Consider the following 21,779-nt stretch of genomic DNA (forward strand, 5'->3'; position numbering starts at 1 on the left):
GAAATCTAGCAATACTATTCCAATTAACAACTATGCATCTATCAATTTCAAAGAAAATTTTAATCAAAACTGTCAAGACTTTTTGTAAAAACGTTTTTGAAAAAAAACTGGCGGGTGTTACAACGTACCCCGTGATTGGGGCTAGTTGTAACGAGCTGGGGGCAAATTGTAACATTAGGAATTGAAAACCAGTTTTACATTTTATAAAGATTTATTTGACATAAAAAAACTTCAGACACTTAACAGGTTTTAAATGTTCAATTTAACAGAAAAATATTATAAATTATCAAATAATATATGTTCTTTCGTTACTTAAACTAATTAGAAATTTAAGACTTACAGTCATGTATATCTTAACTAAACATAATTTCAACTACTACAGTAATCAGACTTTTCATTATTTTGTTATAACAAACTTAAACTTTATGTTTTATTCTTAATCTAATAGAAAAATACTAACAGAAACATATTTTCTCTTAAACTAAATAGGAACTTTAAGCTCACAATCGTTTTCAATAACAATATATCTTTTGTTTATTAATCAGTCTTATGATTGAGGTAGATAAAATATGAAATCAATCTTCGTCGGAATCACAATTGAGACACACAAATGAGATCTTATTTCCTGTTGCACATTTCACATGTGCCCACATCTTGCACATTATGCATTGTATCCACTCCTCGTTTGAATTCTCATAAGCTTCCCCACAAGCTAAACAAAACCATTCCTCGGGTTCAGATTCCGAATCAGACTTTAAGACTTTCTTTTTTACTTTTGATATCCCTTGTCTTTTATTTATCTTTATCTTATCATTTTCTTCGCAATCTTTAGTCATCGATTTTTTGCCTTTTCCTTTGCCTTTCTTAGTCTGTTGTGTTTTCTTAATCTTATCTAGCTTTTCTTCATATTCTTTTTCTAACTCGTTCTTCTCTGGCGTGTCTGTAAGAACACAGCATTTTCTTTTACGTTGAGGGCGGTTAGTCAATTTTCGTGGTGGAGCTTTCGGGTAAGGTCTTATTTTAGACGGAGAGAAATCATTTCGCTGTTGAAGACCAGAAGGCCCAGGTGTTGGCTCTAAGTCAGATTGACTTCCAGGTAAGTTTGTTGTAAGTAAAGTATCCTCGGTTCTTGTTAAATTTGAAGTTGTTGGGTCATACTTTTCCATAGAACTTATGATTTCACTTACACTTATATCTAAAAAACAATTATTTAATGAACAATCTATATTCGGAAGATTTGTTGTCAAGCTAGAGGTAGTAATGTTTACATCTGTTTCTGATTCATTGTTTGCAGGATTTGGCCTATCAGTAACAAAAGATGGGGCAAAATCTGAATCTTTGAAAATATCTGCATTTAGAGGCCATACGCCTGTGGCTCTAAAGCCATTCATTATATTTGAAGGATTCATTGCTAATGGCAAAGAATCTTTGACGACTCCAGGAATGTCATAAATAGTCATCGTTTTCCCTGGGTTGTTATGCATCCATGCTGTCTGTGTTCGGCTTAAGTAATTCTTAAACGGACCATAAACACCAACATCCAACGGCTGTAGATTATGTGAACAGTGGGGGGGGAAACGATAGCATGATAACGTGATTTTCTTTCGCTTTTTTCACTACTGCGATATTTACGTGTGAATGATGATTGTCTAGTAATAGGAGGACAGGTTCTTGCTCCGATGGTTTGACAAACTTGATGAAATGATCCAGGAATAAAATGAATTCTTTTTCGGTCATCCACCCTGACGAATTTCCGGCTCCTATACAATCTGGTGGTCCACATCTTACAAAAATATCAGTGTATCTGAGCCTTGGAAACACAAACATAGGCGGAATGGAATTTCCTGAGGCATTTACAGCACATGCAAGAGTTACAAGGGTACCCCTTTCAGCAGAAGTAATAGCTCCTACCTGTTTTTGTCCTCGTGGAGCCACAATTTTCTTTGGTTTGTGGACTGTGGTTACTCCTGTTTCATCAATATTATATATTCTAGATGGTGTGAATTGATATTTATCCATAACATTTGTAAGCTTCGTAAAAAATTCTTCAACGTTCTTTTTATTGAATGATGTTGCGCGGCTTAGAGATGTAGCTTCAGGGGTTCTTAGAGATAGTCTTGGATTCCTTTTCATAAAATTTTTAAACCAATCTGGTCCAGCTGATTCATTTTCACACCATGAAGGAGGTATGTTTTTCGCTTTAATCATAATAGCACACTGGTATGCTAACTTTCTGACTTCCAAAGGAAGCAATCCAAAGTAAATGTTAGAGCAAGTAAGCAAGTACTCAGATATTTTAGCTTCTTCTTCTTCTTGAAAAACCAATCTGGGTTTGACATAGCCGACTGATAAAGATTTGTTACTCTTCTTCTTTTTCACATATCTATATAACGATACATGACATAAATTAAAAGTTTTTGCGGCTTTTCGTACACTGATTTTATTTTCTATGACTTCAGCAGAGGCCAATTCGTAAACATCTTGACTTTGGGTAGCACGTGTAGATTTTCTTTTGTAGTGTCTCATTCTGAAATAAAATTAACGAAGTTAATCGAAAAACTATTCAAAATACTAAAAGAATAAATTTAAGTACGTCCGCGAAATTTCATAACTAATAAATACATAAGGGGTAAGTTGTAACATGTTACAACTAGCCCCGTAAAACTGTTACAACATACCCCATAGGAAAGTTTTTTTAAATAACATCTCTTAAAAAAAAACCGCTCAATTGTTATAAAATTAAAATTAATTATAATGAAACTAAACAAATTCAAAATGTATTTTTATTAAACAAAAACTGCTAAACAATATGAATTTTATGCTAGTCAATTTCGTATAAACAAAAAAAAGTCCGTTACCTGGCTTTTTCGGAGCGCCTGCACAACACTGGTTCCTGCGCCGGCCGGCGGGATACTGACCGCGCTTAGATGATACATTGCGTATTAAGTAGTACATTGGGTTGAAAATCAAATGAATATTCTTCTATTATGTAGGTAAAAAATGCTTGTTACTACTTGCCCCTGTTACAACTAGCCCCCCGCTCCCCTAAATTACAATGCTCTGAGACCAACCTCATTGAAATTTATACTTTATTTCAATTGCAATAGCAATCAAATATACATTGACAAAAATGTCCTCTGACTTATCGTCCGCCGGTTTGCGCTGACCATTAGACAAGACATAATTATGTCCACAGTGGAACGTGTGCTTGGTTGACGATTACACAACTAGCAACATGCGGTAGAACCCGCCTTTAGCAGTTTAAAGGAAAGTATTATACACACTATAAAACAACGAGAAAGAAAGGATTAATTATTATTAATAACAAATAATATTGATGTTATTGTTCATATTTTAGTGCCGATATAAGCTGTAAGATAACCACATTGACTTCAGTGCCGAAGTGGTCAGATACTGCGGAAAACATTACTAATGGCACAATTTGCTTAAAATGATGTATTTTAAAAAAGAAGCTTGTCACTAGCAACTTGTATCAACCATCTAATTTAGCCACTGTAAGGAAATTGTACATCACTCAAACTGTACTCAAAAAACATAGGTTTCTAAAATTTCGAGGAGAAGGAAAGACATTGTGGTGCAAGTACCTAAAGTAAATACAACGTTTGCAAATAGACAATTGAACAAACGATCGGCCCATCTGTGTAATCTTATTAATAAAGAAATAGAAATATATGTCAAAACTTATAGAGACCGCAAGAAACTTATTTCAACATAGCTACAGTCCAAATTGTACGAGGAAACGAAGGATCTATTAGAACACTTGCTTCATAAACACTACTCTCTTGACACACACACTAACTAACGCACGCACTCGCACAGAGATATTTATATATTTTGTGGCATAATAATATAACAATTAAAAGACAACCTTATGATTGAACTGTTTTGGTTTTGAGATAAAAAAAATTAAATAAATAAAACATTTTCATATATATATATATATATATATATATATATATATATATATATATATATGTATATATATAGCAGAGCGGTGCGTTCTGACACAAGCTGTAGCTTATTAGGAGGAGGTACCAGCCACTGTAATGTAAAGATGTATGTATTATTGCAATAAAGCTATTTTTAATTTATTTGTGACAATTTTTTACTTCCTCTTGTGATCGCTAAAGGCGCTGTAAAATTTGCAATATAAATAATTTAGGCAGCGAGTGCAGTGCTATAATCCCAATAATCCCACGGTGACGGTACACGATGACACAACAACATTAAGTCATCTGGGGATGCGAGAAGAGACGTGGGCTGCGCTACTACGGTCACGGATTACGAGATAACAATTTTATTGTTACGACCCTAGCCCGCACCACATCACATACATAGTTCAAAACGGTTCAAAGTCACGTCTCGCCGCCGCTAGTTCCGTGTAAATACTTATAGCCCTGTCGTGAACATACGAACACAGAAAATTGAGAAAACAAAAGCAGAGCACAAGCGAGCGGCCATTTATTCTGATTGGAACTACACGGGTGTGGCGCCTTTCAAATAGTTTCTTTTATGAGTTCAAATTTGCGCGTGATTATATACGCCATGTTTCAATTGAAACCTACTCATAATTTGAATTATACTTCTTTTGTACACAATTCAAAATTTTAAATTTAAATACCACAATACACGTCCAGTATCAATCGGGTGAATAATAAAATAACCCATTGCAGATCAAAACCGGTCTGCATCTCCCTTACGTAATGTGATTGACAATCTAAAAGGAAACTCACAGCTATACAATGTTCTTAGCAAACAGAAGACATTAGGATGTCCGTTATGATTTGTGATCATGATTTAGATCAATGCCCTGGTAGATCCGGGATGGAGTAGTAAATATCCTAGAACAGTTACTAGCTTTGTTTAACTCGACGCAGATGCTTTCGAAAGATATATCTAAAGAATGTAAGATGTGAAAAAACGATATTTTAATAACACAGCATTGTCTTAAAATCTCTGGTTAATCTTTTCAATTTGGATTGAAACTGTGTCGATATACGGTACTTTAACACCGTAACTAAAACCGGCAAATAATAATTTTTGTAAGGTTCGACATTTCGACGCACATATACACATAAAGACGAGTCCAAAATTCACTAAAAGGATTGTTTTCAAAAGTTTAAATCTTTGTTGTCTTATCAGAGAGCCCCAGTTACATTTTAAACTTTTCTCTATGTACGGACAACGGCACATCAGACTACACACTTTTGTTCGAAAATCGCCTCCAGTGCAACAGAACAAGATATGTCAATGTGTAGCTTGATGTGCTGGCGTGTGTACATACAGACAGTGAAAACACATTTGATCAAACTGCCTAACAAAACTCCGCTCAAAGAAACTTACGTGGGAAGATATATTCAAATCACGTTGTGAATTGGTGAGCAAATAAATGACACGTTCATTGTTACGGGTACAGGCTACGGCAAAACATTGATTAAACTGCCTATGTCCAGGGAGTAACAACGATTAATGTTACAGAGTAAGATGAGGGTCGAAGGACACACTTTTCTACGTAGGAGGAAATCAAATTCATATCCGATGGCGGTGGAGTGTAGAGACGCTTTTAAATTATCTGTGTGATAAAGTGAAACTCCATTTCTATCACGACATAAAATATTTTTTTGGAAATTGCTGTAGCTGCAATGACATCATTTTGAAGTTGTTGATTGGTATATAGTAGTGTAGTAATAGTAGATGTGAGATTTGTCTCAAGATACGCGATCTCAAGGTGGTCATAGCGAGTGCCTTGAGGCAGAGATAATAGAAGCAACAAGCGACGCGATGTCAGCGCGTGCGCAGCGGACCGCGACAGTCGCTCGACCGCAAATCCGCCGCCCGCCACCTTCCTAGACCCATACTGGTAGAGAAAAAGCATAGATCTTTCTCTCCTATTTCACTTTTCATAGAGCCACAGAATAAACCGTTAGGAATAATAGTGGCAACGTAATAATGGCCTGAACAATTAATTTGTGATATTAGTTAAAACAAAATACAAATATAAAAAAATTCAAGAAATAATTAAAAATTCTTCAATGTGTGTTTTCATGTAAATTAAAACTCATCATATATATTATTATACATGTATAGATTGATGTGAATATTAAGAATATTAATATTAGAAGAAGAATATTAATGTTAACTAAAATTAGATAAGGGTCGTAAGTTTATATTTAGACCTATGTTGTAACGACATTGTCCTACACGCTGTGGCCACATGGCTAAAAAATTTGCTATAACAAAGTCCATGTTGTACAACAACGGCAAGATATAAATGGACCGGATTACTTTGTTACATGATTTACAGTAAAATCGACAAATAGCAAATTATGTACAATATTATCAAAGGTTCCGAAAATATGACTTTGCTGGGGTGAGTAATGTATAATATAAATATTATCCATATAACGCTCAAATAGCATGATTTTACTTTCTATAAACTCATTCAATACAATAATTCACTTCATATAACGTCTAATATAAACTTACATTGCATAATTTCATTTTTTATAACGATCACTTACACTAACACTCATTTTTAGTAACAATCATAATTTAAAAAACTCATAACGTCATTTTATTTAAATTTCGTTTCATCTAGAAATAGGATTATTTCCGAAAAATGATGTCCTTAATATTATATTAATTATAATTTGGCCTGAAAACATGTTCGGAAACGCAACAAATTCGTTTCTGGAACTCGCAGGCCGGTACTGCAGCACCCTCGCTCGGTTCGCTCGGCTCGTGCTGCTTTTTCATATTCTAACCTAATCTACTAAATGGGAGCCGCAACCAAGATTTGACCTATGTAAAATACTTTTGTTTTTTTAAACAAACCAAGGAATCCAGTGTCCAACAATAATAATTTTGTTGAAATGAAGATTCAGCATTGTAAACTATATTAAGGAAAACAACTCTCCCTCCGCACCTCCGCCTCCGGCTTTTAAATTACACTCCTAGTATTGAACAGACAAGTACAATAGCGAGTTGGATTTAAACTTATTATTTATAAAAAGTAATATTGAACCACTTAAATATTATCTAAATTGACAACATATGAAATGATTGTTATATAACATGAGCTTTATCTTTTTTTTTGTTATAAAATGTGAATGTTATATCAAACAACAATTATATGAAGTTAAATTATAGGAAGTGAAATTGGTCCAAATAAAAATTATATGTAACAAACTAAAATAAAAACTATAAAAAAAATTATTTAATTTTCGTATAAGTGAGGTGCACCCACTTTGTTGACGTAGGCCATGATGTTTGCATACGGATTAAGTTTTATCCATAAGGTTCAGTAATTACTGACAATATTTGACGTTCATCATCCGCACTTAACTGGATTTCATTGTAAGCGGCCGTTAACAAATTATACTGTCAAATTGTTGTGAAAAATTTACAATATGTGGCACGGTTTTAACCGGAGTCAACTGTCAACGAACTCGTAAAGGTTAAGACCCTAGTTTTTATTAGAAACTGATTAAGTATTCGTCTATAATTGAGACGTATTACGCACATTTATATTTCTTAATAAATAGTTGAGAACTAATTGTCGAGACTACTGAAAATGAAAAACACGTCTTAATACTCAATACTTTAATGCTTTTTCATAATGTTATCAAGATGTTACAAATGCCTATTTATGGACCCTATCGGGCACAGCATACGAGAGGGAGGCATTTTTGATAATTGAGAAATTATTATTGAAGTAATATAAATTTTTTATAATTAGGTTTTCTTTATTTTTTTATTTTTATGATACCAAGTGACGGGACGAAGTCGTACGCCTGATGGTAAGCGACACCTGCCCATAACAGTTTCAGTGCCACCGAGAACTTTAAATCGCAGATTTGAGGGGCACAGCTGCTGCGCCCGTCACCCTGAGACGTAAGTTGACAAGTCCCATGTGCCTGTAATTTCACCATTATCTTTACTCTGCAAAAACGGAACACAGTAATGTTCACATTCCTGCTTGGCGGCAGAAATAGGTAAGACGGCAGTGCTTCCCTGGACGAAATCTTTCACAAGGACTCTACCGCTACTGAAATGTTATATGTCTTCTAATTCATGTCAAAAAATCGAAATAAAAAGCAAAACCAAAATTGATGTTTGCAAGAAATGGTATGGTCCTGAAGACCGGACTTACAACATTTAACGAATTGGTTCCGTTTCTAATTCAAAAAGGGTCGCGTACACAATTGCCTCTTACACAGACCTGGATTTAGAAGTGAGGGGGTCAGGCTTACCATTAGATTAACAAAGGGTTGCCAAATCTAAACTTTATATTAATGAAAAACCGGGCCCCTCGGGAGCAGCTGTTCGTAATATTATTCTAACACCATAGCTTAGGTTATATTTAACAAAACTGGTATTTAGTAGTGTAGTAATCCGATTTGAATGTAAATTACTTCTTATAGTGGAGTCTAGGTTACGTAAATGACCATCTTTAATGATCTGCGATTGGCAGCTATATTATTTTATCGCTATAAGATTACTTTCTATAATTCTGGGTCTTAGTAACATTATGTAAGTATAGTCTGTCTTTTTTAAAGATGGAGTAAAATAACATTGGCAGGAGTGCCAGTTTTCGTAAAATTTAAAATAGTCTTGTAGTTATTGTCGACAGCCTAATCGATAGATCGTAAAAGTAGGTAAAATTTTGCCAAATATATCTGAATTGTGAATGTGACAACGTTCTAATGATTACTAATTGCGTTATTGCCTTCTTTGTTCTTATTTTGACAGTTGGCCTACTAGTATCGAGATAAATTTTTATTCATATACATTTTAACAAGAATAGCCGGATTTGATTATCTATACTGAATTTAAATTAAAACCTTCATATGTCTCCTCTTTGTACTTTTCATAACATAATTCTAAATACAGTGTATGTATGTATATATGAACTTGCAAAAATTGACAATTCAAATGAACTTGTGCTCAGTAATTGGATGAATAATAAGATCGAGGATGATTGAAATGAAACAAGTTCGGCCATGTATTCCATTATATTATAAAAGTGACCAATATTCTGTCGTCATTTATTAACACTTGCGCAATTCTGTCATTTTACTCCATCTTCAAAAACAGACAGCCTATAAGTTGTTTTATTCAAGAAATGTGGTCATGTTGAAACCGGTCAACGACTGGAAATTTCAATGAATCAAATATGATTTCTGTAGCTAGAGACCACAATTCAACCCTTTTGAGGTTACGTGCCTGAAATAGACTTATTTACAGATTAGGACTCCACATGTTGAGGTGTAAATCATGTGAAACTAGTTCTGTCAATGAGATAGTTCTTAGGAAATGAAACTATTTTTCCGGATTTAAATCGCGTATATTTGTTTTTTCAAACAAACCAGAGATAGTTCTTATTTATTAACAAGGTAGATTTTTAGAGCAGTAGAGCTGAGCTTCCTTGTGAAAAAATTCGCCCGGGAAGTACTCCCACCTTATCTACTTCTGCCGTGAAGCAGTGTGAGAATTACTGCGTTCCGATTTTGAAGGGTAAGAGTCCTGGTGAAATTTCAACCACATGGACATTATCAAGTTTCTCAGGGTGACGGGCGCATTCGCAGTGCCCGTCAGATCTTTGTGCGCCAGGTGGTGAGTGACACGCCTATCCATAATAGTTGCAGTGCTGCTCAGTTCAAACAAACAAATATCCGAGGGTCACTGCCACTGCACGCGTCACTCTGCGACATAAGTTGATATGTCCCACGTGCCTGTAATTTCACCAGCACCCTTACCCTTCAAAACAGGAACGCAGAAATGTGACCACTACTTCTTGGCGGCAGAAATAGTTAAAGTGGCAGTGCTTACTTCCCTGGAGGAACCCTTTCACGAGGAGCTCTACTGCTACTTAAAGCTGCTAAGCGACACACCTATCCATAACATTGCAGTGCCACAGAGCTTGGTCGAATTCGTTCACAAGGAGCTAGCTCTACTGCTACTTTTTTTCCCTAATTTTTAACAAGGCCTTTAACACTGTACTACAGTGCGTTTATGGGGCCTTATAGGGAATCTCAAATTGCGTGGTCGTTAGGGGCATTTTTAGTTTTGATACAATAGGTTACGTAAGTATTTAATAAATCTTTTTGGCTATTTTCTGTAAGGGGTTTCCCAAAACAATATTTATGTCTCCATCACGTCCAATCTCCTCAACTCCAAATTGTACTCTTGCGGACTTTCTTTAAGATTGCATATCTCAGGCTCAATTCAAATTGCGGAACGGTATGGAAGTGCATTTTTGTAATGAAATTATGCATAGCTTTTATTTAATTATACGCTTATTATGCATAATTATTTGTATAATAAGCGTCATTTGAATTGTGCAACGTACAAAGTAAACACGATACTGTAGCTGCGGGAATTCCTGAGACTATGTGAGAATTCTCCGGAAGCCGCGCGACTTATTTTTAAGCTCTTATATAGTTTATACGTTACATAATGGAAATAAAAAGTGATGTAAACCCACGAAATGCATAATATGAAGAAGATTTAAAATTAGTCAAATTAATTTTATACTTAGTAATTATGTATGACACATGAAAATAGCATCCAAACATATAATAATGATATATTAGTATCATTTAAAGTAATATTGTAGAAAAAAAATGTGGGTTACAGCACTTTTGCGACAATAGCCTCAATTAATTTAAAATTCGGGACTTAATCGTCTAAAAAAACATATTTATTTTCCTCGACATTTCAGACGTATTGCAACGTCCATGGTCTTGAAGGGAGCCGTCTATGGTCTCGAAGGGACCAGTGCCTTTGAGACCATAGACGTTACAATACGATCGAAAAGTCGAAGTAAATAAAATGTGTTTTTATACTCCATTAAGTCCTGAATTTAAAATCAAATAACTTAATCATTTTTCTGTCAGCACAGATTACAGATTTATACAAAAATGTTTTAAACATACGCTTACTCATAGGAAATGAAACTATTTTTCCGGATTTAAATCGCGTATATTTGTTTTTTCAAACAAACCGACGTTTCGGGCTCTTTACAGGTTCCATGGTTGACCGTGAAATATACGCGATTTAAATCCGAAAAATAGTTTCATTTCCTATGTGTAATAATCGTGAAAACCTAATAACTCGATACATAGGTTTACTTTTAAAAAATTCTGGACTCTCGTCATTCTGTTTTGTTGTAGTAATCAGTTAAAGTATTAAAATAAAATTAAGCGCTCTGATTTACACTTGCAAATTAGGATTGTCCTTCACGAGGTCTGTCACCCCATTCAAACTACAATATTGTAAACAAATAACGGGCTAATTTCCGGCTAGGCGACCCAACTCAAAGGTAATTGGTGTGTCTGGTAGGTGGAAAACATTCAAATTTGATTTCTAAAAGTTTCGTGGCAATAATTTCAGATAACTACTTCTCATAGGAAGTGTAGTCCATGTTTGTGTTAAAAATTATACAGAGTGTTTTTTTTTTTTTCAAATGGGACAGTATGGGGAAATCTGAAACCATAGAAGATACAAAGAACTTAGGAACGATTAAGTATTTTTTTGTGAAAACAATTTTGGCATAGTCAATTTTTTCGACATTTATATGTGTGAAATTTAATTTGAAATTTACCATGAGCTTTTCGGTGAAGGAAAACATCGTGACGAAAACTGCACGTCGCAGAAGTTTCACAACCCTCGGAAAATGTGTGAAATCCCCAACTAGCATTGGGCCAGTGTCGCGAACCCGTCCCAGCAGTGGTACGTATAAATGGGTTGATGATGAATAGTTTATATTAAATTTATGACCTACAATTTCAATGACTAAAGGTGTGAATCTTGTAACTTTTTCAATGTACCAACAATGGATGACATCCGGAGATTTTCCGATTTGGTATACATACCTTCGGTTTATCACGGCTCAACGCTGATTGGTTTTTGCCATTATAATACGAAACGCGGTGTCAAAAAACTTGCGCGACCTTGGCGCCCCCGCGTACTAATACGTTCACCTCAGGTGGGGCCCGAGAGGTACTCGAGTGTTATTTGGTACTCAAACAAGCCCCAAACGGCCTTGTTAAGTAATCTTCTAGGACCCTGGTGGTTGTGGCACCTTTGAACCCCAGTTATACGGATCATTTTGGCGCAACTCGGTATTTCTTTGAAAATCATTTCGATAAGAACAGGAAACTTAAGAACTTAAGGAAATGAGCAGTTTTATATGTAGATTTTATCTAAACAGATCCATAATATACTTAACTCCTGTCAGTAGATAGGTGCTACAGTGCCAATCCGATTACCCTAAACCGCCAAACGAAAGGTGGAAAACCCCGTTTTTTTTTTGTATCTACGCGTTAAGTTTGCTCAGCGCGGTGGATTTTATTTAAGTTGACACCGACTTGTGACCACTTCTAAGTAAACAGCATTATTTTTCCCACGTCGATTCAAAGTTACGCTCTGACTAAGCACGTACTAACTGCGGTCAAAGGCACTAAGACGAAAACGCGTAATTTTACGTAAAAATAGAGTTCACATCAAGGCGACACTCGGTGAAGATATTTAAAAATTGTAAAACATATTATTATCATGATGTATTATTTAATATTCGAGTGTAGTAACCCGAAATATTATTTAACATTTCACGGTAATTAACTCGAATACTTAAATAATGAAAATTGCCATTAAAATTAGGTAGAGAAAACTAATCTGAAAATTACCTACATACAGGTCGGTGTTACTTTGGATCTCGTAATTACATTTCTGCCTTACAATTTTCGCTATAGAAAAAGGTTTTCCTGTAATACCCAATATTATGAGAAAATTACTACTAGCTAGATGCTACGTACACCTTTTTACAACATCATACAAAAACTCAATAAAAACCACTGTTCTTAGATTTACCTTTGGACTCATTGTAGTATTACCTACCTTGAGCAACAAAGCTTGAAAGCTTTTATTTAAATTACAAAGCGTGTTTCAATAAAACCCACAATAAACACCCTCTATTGAAATAAACTTCAAAGAAGCTATGGTCAAAAGAAAATGAAAAATACGACTTTTAGGACGCCTTTTGGGGGAAACGTGTATTGTATGTAAACAGAACATAATCAATTCGAAAATATATTCCTAACTTAAATAAAAAATAGCACGTGTTGGAATTTATGTGATTAAAAAATTGTAACTCGATATCGTACCTAACACATACTTAATAAGTTACACCACACAAATGGATATGGATAGCGCACGCTGGCCAAACAACATACCGGTACAGCTAGGTATATCTAATTCAGCGTTTGTAACTAATTAACTGTTCAGCGAATGACAAAACACTTTTTCAACAATGAAATGTGTTAGGTATACGTACAGAACAATCGTGTCGTTCACCCCTGTAATGGTTGAAAAATATATTTTCCTATTTATTAACTTTATTTTGATTGATTGAGCTCATAGTTAGCAAGGAAATCGTGCGGGGAACAGTTTTATCGAAACGCAAACTATATTTAATATTTTTTGTATACAAAATAAAATTTAACAGCCCTTAATAAAGCACCCGCATAACGTCATTTAGGCCGCAGTTAATGTAACCTTAAGCCATGACAAGTTAAACTATCACGAATAACTAGCATAGAACACATGCGGGCATTTTAGCGTCGTGCCTACATAAAATTATACTTAATACTAACCTAAAAGCCATCGTAATAGCTAAATTTAACGTCTCAAACCAAATGTCACGGCACTGAGAACTACAGGAAGAGATTGAGCAAGAGACCTTGAAATACCGAAACCAATAGTACGTCTTCATATCTTTATACACAATTAATGTATATTTACATGTTTACCTCTATGCCTCTGTGTTTCGTAAATTAAAGTTGCAATTAACTTTTTAACTATCAGAACGCGTGCAGGTTCGTTTCTCCCGCGTTAAAGATGTCAATCAACAACAATTAATGTTAAGAAAGTTAATCAGAGTTAAAATGAAACAATAAGTCAATTAGTAAGATAGTATGTTGTATGAATCAAGAATTTATTGCATGGCCGCGCGTAATAGAAAGTGGAAATCTGCAGTCCATCGCAAACAGTGTATGAAAGTAAGAAAAATTATCTGCAATGTCAGCTGAACCAAAACTAAAAAAGGTAATAAGCGAGGTAGCAAATTAAGTGTCAGTACTTTGAAGAAAATCAAATTTGAGAAACCTTCACAAGTCAAAAATGTAAATACTATGTTTTAAATTTGGTTTTTGGAATTAGTATGTAACGCCTAGTAGTTTGGGATTTTATACATAATGAAATGAGAGGGGATGGTTGATAAATCAGTCAGTTATATCGCATCTTAATGTCATGAATTGGAGAAACGTCAGTCGATAAAAGTAATTAACATTTCCAGTTTTATAAGCTGTCTGATCTTTGTCTTATGTATGAGCACTGGCTGCATTACATTGGAAGGATATCAAATGAAACAAGTTTACATACAGCGAGTTGATCCTACATCAACCGTGCGTGTCCTATCAGGCGTTTCGCTGTCAGTTCTAAACCGGTTGGACCGGCCTGCCTGCAGCAGCTCTCAAATTGTTTATCTGTATTACTGGCAAATTGAAACTGTCGCTAAATGAAAGGATACAATTTGCAGCGTCCTCGAATATACAGCTCATTTTTAAATTTGGTTGCAATTAAACTTATTACTATCTCTGTTTCAAGCCAAAACCAAACCATTATTAATACTTGCATCAAAAATAAATGATCCAAACAATACAACATAGTCACCTACAGCTGAACTGCTTTTTTATATGAACTATAGGTTACAGAGGCAATTGCAAAAACATATTCAATGCTAATACAAATATATAAGTACTAAAAGCAATTTACCCATTAACGTTGTATAGAAATGAAACTCATTATTTTTGTCTAACTAGATTATGTACACAATTGTCAGAATGAATCTACTTTTAGATCTTTGTCAGTGAGGGTGGCCCCTTTCCTCTTGCCCCCTGTCTCGCCTACCAGTCGCCCTCCCTCGATGTTTGTTGATAGATTAAGTTGAGCTATTCTGGCAACGAATATAACGCGTTAAGTGTATCGAAATATTACAGTAAAACATTAATATCAGAGTATACTTTAAAAAAAAAACATTTTTTGACAAATAATGATGCAATAAGCTCGACGACGATCCATCAATTAGTGCGGCGGCGGCTTGGTTTGATTTTACCATTGTTTTAATGGAACGTAAATTTAAAACGTACCTTAAATTTACATTAGAGAAAGTATATTTCTGGTAAAAGAATTGTAGACATAGATTACTGAAAGCGGTATCATTATGACGTCACGTAATTTCATCAAGAAGGTCACAAATATGTTGCATACTGTTATCTCGTAGCAAAGGCTACGGAGTGGCAAACAAGCCTACGTGTGGAAGTTATTAGCAGTCTGATTCGGGGCTTTGGTCGTTTCCGGAGCACGCCATTCGGACCGTGGCCGTTTGAATCAACGAAGTTTCTTCTTTAATTCAAAGGATCTCACGGATAAGGAGGACATAGAGAGAGAGCGACGGGCGTTGGCTGTTAGAAGCAATATGTTGGCGCGCAGATTCGCACGTTGCACAGTATCCGTGAAGGTGACACTTTTCAAGGCATTCTGCCAATGATTCTATACGTGTAATCTGTGGGTCAACTTTACGCAGAAGACAATCAACGCCCTGCGCGTTCAGTACAACAACGCGTTCAGGGTTTTATTGGGTTTGCCACGGTACTGCAGCGCATCAAGCATGTTCGCGGATGCCCACACGGATGGTTTCCATGCTATCCTTAGAAAGAGCTGCCTCATTAATAAGTCGTATCCGTTGCGGCACGAATGAGATTCTGCGCGTTGTGACTGGTAGAGTGGATTGCCCGATCATGCTACATTGCATGAAACTGCATTTAAAACCATGTCGATGATTTATTTGATATTTAATTTAATTTGTTTAATTATTCTAATTATCTAAACTAATATTATAACTGTAAAATATGGACTGTAGTTGTCTGAGAATAAATGATTTTTGATTTGATTTAATTCATTGTTTCTAGAAAACCCTTGGGTAAAGATAAAATTAAAAGTATAAAAAAAATTACATATTAGGAAGAACACACACCGTTTAATAACAAAATTTATAAGAGCGTTGTATGTTTCACAATATTACGTCGTTGATAATAATTAAACAATCACAAGTGTAAAGCTACTTTATCCGCAAAAAAATTAAGTATAAAACATTTTGTTGATTTTTTTATGCTAATATATTAATTTATTAACTGCCATTTCTCTACAACTTTTAATGATATCATTAGTTGTGTAGTGAAAATAAATCATATAATTTTTAGTTATTTGGAGATGCTTCGAGAATTCAGACTTTTTTGTTTATTTTCTATATGTACAAGTCAAACATAATGCTGAAGGCCATAGAAAAACTGAACAGAACCCAAATACGAATATATAAATATCTATTTGTATTGAATGTTCTGTATATAGTTTCCATTAACACGATTAGTAATACAGTTGCATTATACGTATTTTCCAATAGTTTATTATATCTTGCCAAAACTTTTTCCGGACAGTGTCATTTCTTTGGTAATGGACCAAATCACATGGCGTTCTTGCTACACTGCAAGTGCTGTTTACCTAGCGCCTAGTTGGCAAAACTGTAACGCCTTGAGGCAGGCGTAAATGTGCGACATTGTAAATTTTCCACAGCCTTGGACGTGTTGCGTTGTGTACCTATGCGATAAGGATTACTCATTCAGAGTCATTCCATGATGATCCGCCTACGTTACAGGTTGCTAATCAATCTGTTGTTTACAGAGAATAGTTGAAGAACTAACCATACTGCGTGTGGTATCATTACAAAGAATTTACAAATTAGGATATTTCATAATGCTATTTTACCTTTTCGTCATGTAAATGACCCTAATTAAATGTTAAAACATACCAATAATTGTATAATGTTGTATAGTTAAGAATGGGTTTCATTTTTACGTCGCTCATCTCGCCCACAGACAATCTGTCATCCTGGGATTACTCATACGGCCACAGTATACCTATGGCATAAAATGATGGTGTAATAACTTTACAATCCATCAAAGAATCGACTTTTATTTTGTTATGTTTACACATAAATTTAAATAATCCTTCCTTTTCGGATATTTTTCCCATTTAATTTAAAAGAAGGAAACAAGGAGAAAACAAAATGTCTAGCTTAAGACAGTGTTGAATTTCAAAAAGTCATGTTATACAACTGCAAACTGGTCATTATAATGAGTTAGACGTTTTTTATTTGTCAAGCGCCCTTCAAATCTGTGCGAATGTAGGTAAACAAAACTATTGTGTTATGAGCGGAGCAAGGAGACATCGCCCCGTGCGGGCCGGTCAAGGTATCCGGGCCAAAGGTCGATGACAGGCCCGTCACCGACCGCGGATCGGCCTCCGCGATGCTCGTCCGCCAAAAATGACGCAAACCATTTGCATCTCCCATTGGTTTAGATCAAACACCGGAGAACATCTATGAGATAATTTTGGGAATGCTTAAGACAAGCCGTGATGTTGCAATGACCGGTCGTTTCATGTAGATAATTGTGTGATATGATTTATGATATTGACTGAAATAAATAGGTAATTAAATTTTTCCAAATCGAAATCATTTCATTTCAACCTAAAAGGATTTCCTTTTTTTTTAAATTTTATATTATACGACAATTAATCTGACCTGATGATATGGATTCGTTTTCAGACTTGGGCGTTGTAGGCGGCATGGGCAGGGGCATCGAAGGTAGAGTTTGCGTGGGCGTCGGCTGTTGCTGCAACGTGCAAGTGTTGCCCAGCAGCGATTGCGCCGTGTTGTAGTTAATGCCGTCATCATAGCCCCACAGCTCCAGCCCATATTCGGGCGAGGCTAGTGATTCCGGAGACATGACCATAGCCGGCGGCAGACCTAGCGCGGAAGACGACGTAACTTCCGACGAGCTCTCCTCCAGCATCCGCAGAGTCTGGAACCCTCCGTTATTTGACCACCGGCGTCTCATGTCGACACGCGCGTCACACTCCCCGACCGACGAGGGACATCCTCCGACACCCGCTTTCACTTCACTTTTTCCCCACACTAAACAATCTAAGCGCGACTCGATAGACGCACACCATTCGTCTATGCGACTTTGAAACCGAAGCGAATCGTAATCCACTGTCTTGATTGTAGATGCACTTCAGTAAAAAGACTTTTGCAAATGCAACTTCAACTTTTCAGTAAATACACAATCCAAGCAACAGGTGAGAGGAACACACGAGTTTGTCCGATTGGATGATGTGGAGACGCAGAGGTCGCGGACCTTCGTGCGAAGCGAGCACACGTTGCGCGCGCGCGACGGTCATCAACGAAGTAAGTACGTAGAGCAAGCGAGCGAGCAAGCGTCGCGGCCGCTCTCACTACTCACTGCCACGGTCGCGGTGACGTCACGGCACCCCGCGCTCCGCCCTCAGCCCGCGTGTCCCAGCGCGCAGCCGTAGAGCCGTGCCGTGGCACAGAAAGTCAAGTCACAGGCGACAGAATGTGGCGCGACGCCGATAAAACACCCTCAATTTACGAGACGCAACTCGCTCTATCAAAACAACTCAACTTCTTGCTTATTTGTTACGCAATTTTTGAACTTCAGCCAGTAATTTATGAAATAATTTCGAACATAGGTCATTTTCTCCCGTTTCTTCAGCGCATAAATAAATTACTTACTTTATAGCCAGTTTAGGCGTCTGATCCGATGACTAAAAAAGCTACATAATCGGAACCTATATTGTGTTTCAACTTTATAATTTAAGTTCTTTACGGTCTAAACAATAGAGAACGAGTTGCAAGTATGTTTTTTTTTTCAAAGTCATCGTGGGTATGTTGTTCGGACATCTGATATAATGTCTACTTCCACCCTTATATATAAGAAGGACATAAAAGTAAAGTGATATTGCAAATCATTTCAACTCAATTGCGTCATTGCGTCAATTTTCAACACTCTGATATGATTGATAACAGATAAAATTTAAAAAAAACTGCACTTTGACACTATTTTTTAATAACTTCTACCTAGTACGGGTAACTAACTCAGACTAGAAACAAAACAGAGTTAGATAGGTTGTACACAACATAATTATGGACATGATTGCCGACCATGTTCTCCAAATATATCTAAAATATAAATTGTTGCGTTCGGTTATCTCGTACTTCAGCGAATAGTGAAGACGTTAATTCGCTGAAATATATGTACTATATTGACAAAGTAGCTGAAACGACCTATCTACACGTAATTAACCCTAAAGTTACAGAGCACGGCACGTGTAAACACTTTCATGTAAAGTAAGTTTGCTGAAAAAGCAATGTACGTCAAAGTAGCGAATATGACGCATAGGTGAGATTAGGCGTCGTATCAAGCAGCGCAGCGCCATGGTAGTTGGCAAGCAGTGGTTCACGTCAGAGCGTCACGTGCTCACTCAGAACGTTGACCTATGTGTTTTGGAAATACACCAGTCATGGCAGTCAACATCAGTTTTTTTCTGCACGTTTATGGTATTTTTGAAAAGTTACTATTCAAGCGCTATACTTATTCTTGTTATGTTTTCAGTAGTCATTTTTGCAACAAAGATTAGATAAGATTAGATAGAAGTATATAAGATTTGGAAATACTTAAAGGTTATAAATTCAAGGTGAGAGCAATGGCAGTGCCCCTCAGATCATTGCAATTTAAAGCTCTTACCACCAGGCGCATGATTTGTTCATCCCTTCACTTGGTCTCATAAAAAAAGTGAAAATTTGCTATGAGATGTAGAGAAAGAAAGTTCAAAACATTGCGAGCATCGCGGTTTTTGCTCAACTTTATTTTTTGACCCGCTGTAAGTTCTTGGCGCTAATGGTCTTTATCTCTTTCTACCAAGAATGGGCCGGACACTGTCACTGGTATGGTTGCGTTACCTCTTTCTATGGAGTGTTGGAAATACTTGTAACGTTATAATGTATAACAATTTACTGTGAGTGGAATTGTGAGCGAATCGAGACTTAATCAGAAAAACTGAACGTAAAAAGTTTCATTACCTTTGTAACACAAATTCAATTTAACAGTTGCGGTTCCTACCTATGGGCATAGAGAAATACTATTTGGACTATTTATAATGCAGCACAGTTGCCAGCGTCCTAACCTAAAAATTAAATCACCTATTAATTTTAGTAGTTACTTTGGCAATCATTTAGTTGCGTTTAAGTAGCCATCTTTTCTATTTCGCAGCTTGGCTTATTTTATTGAACGATTTTGGGCCACTCAGAAACGTTTTTGTGTTGTTTAACTGGTTTTTGAACCAAGCTTTTAATAAAAATACGTACTTTTGAACAGAAACCAATCTTAACCTTCTACGGCCCTGTGTACATCAAAATGTACATAATATGTGAAGTGATTCAGACTTTGCCAATATTATTCCCATGACCACATAAACGTCCAGTGCAGTAGATAACAACTCTATTCTATATGACCATAGGATAGCTACAAAAATACGTTTTTCATACTTGCTCTGGCTTGAAGTTTATAATGATATTTAATACATTTTGATGAACATTGGGCGTTTCGCGCCTTTCCCATTGTAGTTTCCTGGGTTTTAGGAGTTACTGATATTATAAATATATTTATTAGTCACATCGTAGTAGAGTTTGAGTGCTCAAGTACACGACGCAAGGAATGTAAGGTATAGTTTAATAAAATTCAATAAAATCCTTTCTCGACATGACGAAATTACAAACCACTTGGTAAGTAATGGTAGAGTTATAAAATATCTAGTAATGATCTTGGTGTAATCGATGGATCAAATACGTAAGTTAATTCTGAGAATCCTTTGAGTGAAAATAAAATAAAAGTTTCACTTTAAAATTAGGCGTTAGTTTTTCTGATATTTCCTCATACTTCATATGTAAACCGTTCATTTGTTTACACATTTATTAAGGCGAAAATTTTTCTTTGCGTTTGTACATACGTTTCCAAATCATCAGTGTTAGTGGAGCCGTATTTTAAAATAGCTAATATAAAATTAATATTTACATAAGAAAAATAAACAACTTGGAACAAGAAACATTATGGGTTCTTTGAAGTATATGGTGCAGAGATTCGATCAATATTATTCATCATGATGCTTTACTTCAAGTCTTAAAGTGACTAATGAGACCTCGTGAAATCGTCACGTAGTTCATAAATTGCCTTCCTGCTTTGATTCGCCACAGCCTTGTCTCCTTATGTTCCGGCCCATACAATTCTAGGTATTTTTTAGCAGATGAAGGATCAAATCAAGTTTCTGCTTCAACGGTTTCCATTAAATGTAAATTACTGATGAAATTTATCGATCTTCCAGTCTATTTGAAGGTTTTTACATACAATGATCATTTTATATTTGTGGCTGTAGATTGACGTCATCACCCGAAGAGCATGTTACTAATCTCTTTAAACCGATCCTACTCAAAGGATATTTTATGTCCTTCTCGACGATTGCTTGATAACGTTTGTTTTATTTATTTTTAAAGACAGGTTTCAACGTTTTCTGTTCATTTCTTGTAATAATCTTCTACAGAAACTTGTTTCGCTTACCTATAATCTTCGAGATATTTATGCTTCCTTTGCCATTTGAAATAAATTAAAATCGTAGTGTTGAGATGTTGGTCGAAAATCTGAAGATTTATAAATGGCGAATTCTAGCGCAAATGATTAATGTAACGAATCTTGGCTTCCAGCCATTATAACTTCTTTGTTACG

General features: G+C 35.8%; 1 protein-coding gene across 6 annotated transcripts in view; it reads right to left on the reverse strand.

The window, feature by feature from the left end:
- LOC113237650 (ecdysone receptor) overlaps positions 1 to 21,779 on the reverse strand; it is a 278,190-nt gene that overhangs the window by 18,395 nt on the left and 238,016 nt on the right. Inside the window, exon 1 of one of the 6 annotated variants that reach the window (XM_026474260.1) lies at positions 17,723 to 18,413. The exons of 2 other annotated variants lie outside the window; for them this stretch is intronic. In XM_026474260.1, the coding sequence (XP_026330045.1) occupies positions 17,723 to 18,038 (316 nt within the window). In that variant the 5' untranslated portion in view covers positions 18,039 to 18,413. Of the gene's footprint in view, positions 1 to 17,722; positions 18,414 to 21,779 lie in introns of those variants that run through there. 3 more of the 6 variants (XM_026474264.1, XM_026474263.1, XM_026474259.1) reach the window with 3 other exon arrangements.

Source organism: Hyposmocoma kahamanoa, unplaced genomic scaffold, assembly GCF_003589595.1.
Source record: "Hyposmocoma kahamanoa isolate Upper Pololo Valley unplaced genomic scaffold, ASM358959v1 93, whole genome shotgun sequence".
NCBI classification, from domain to species: domain Eukaryota; kingdom Metazoa; phylum Arthropoda; class Insecta; order Lepidoptera; family Cosmopterigidae; genus Hyposmocoma; species Hyposmocoma kahamanoa.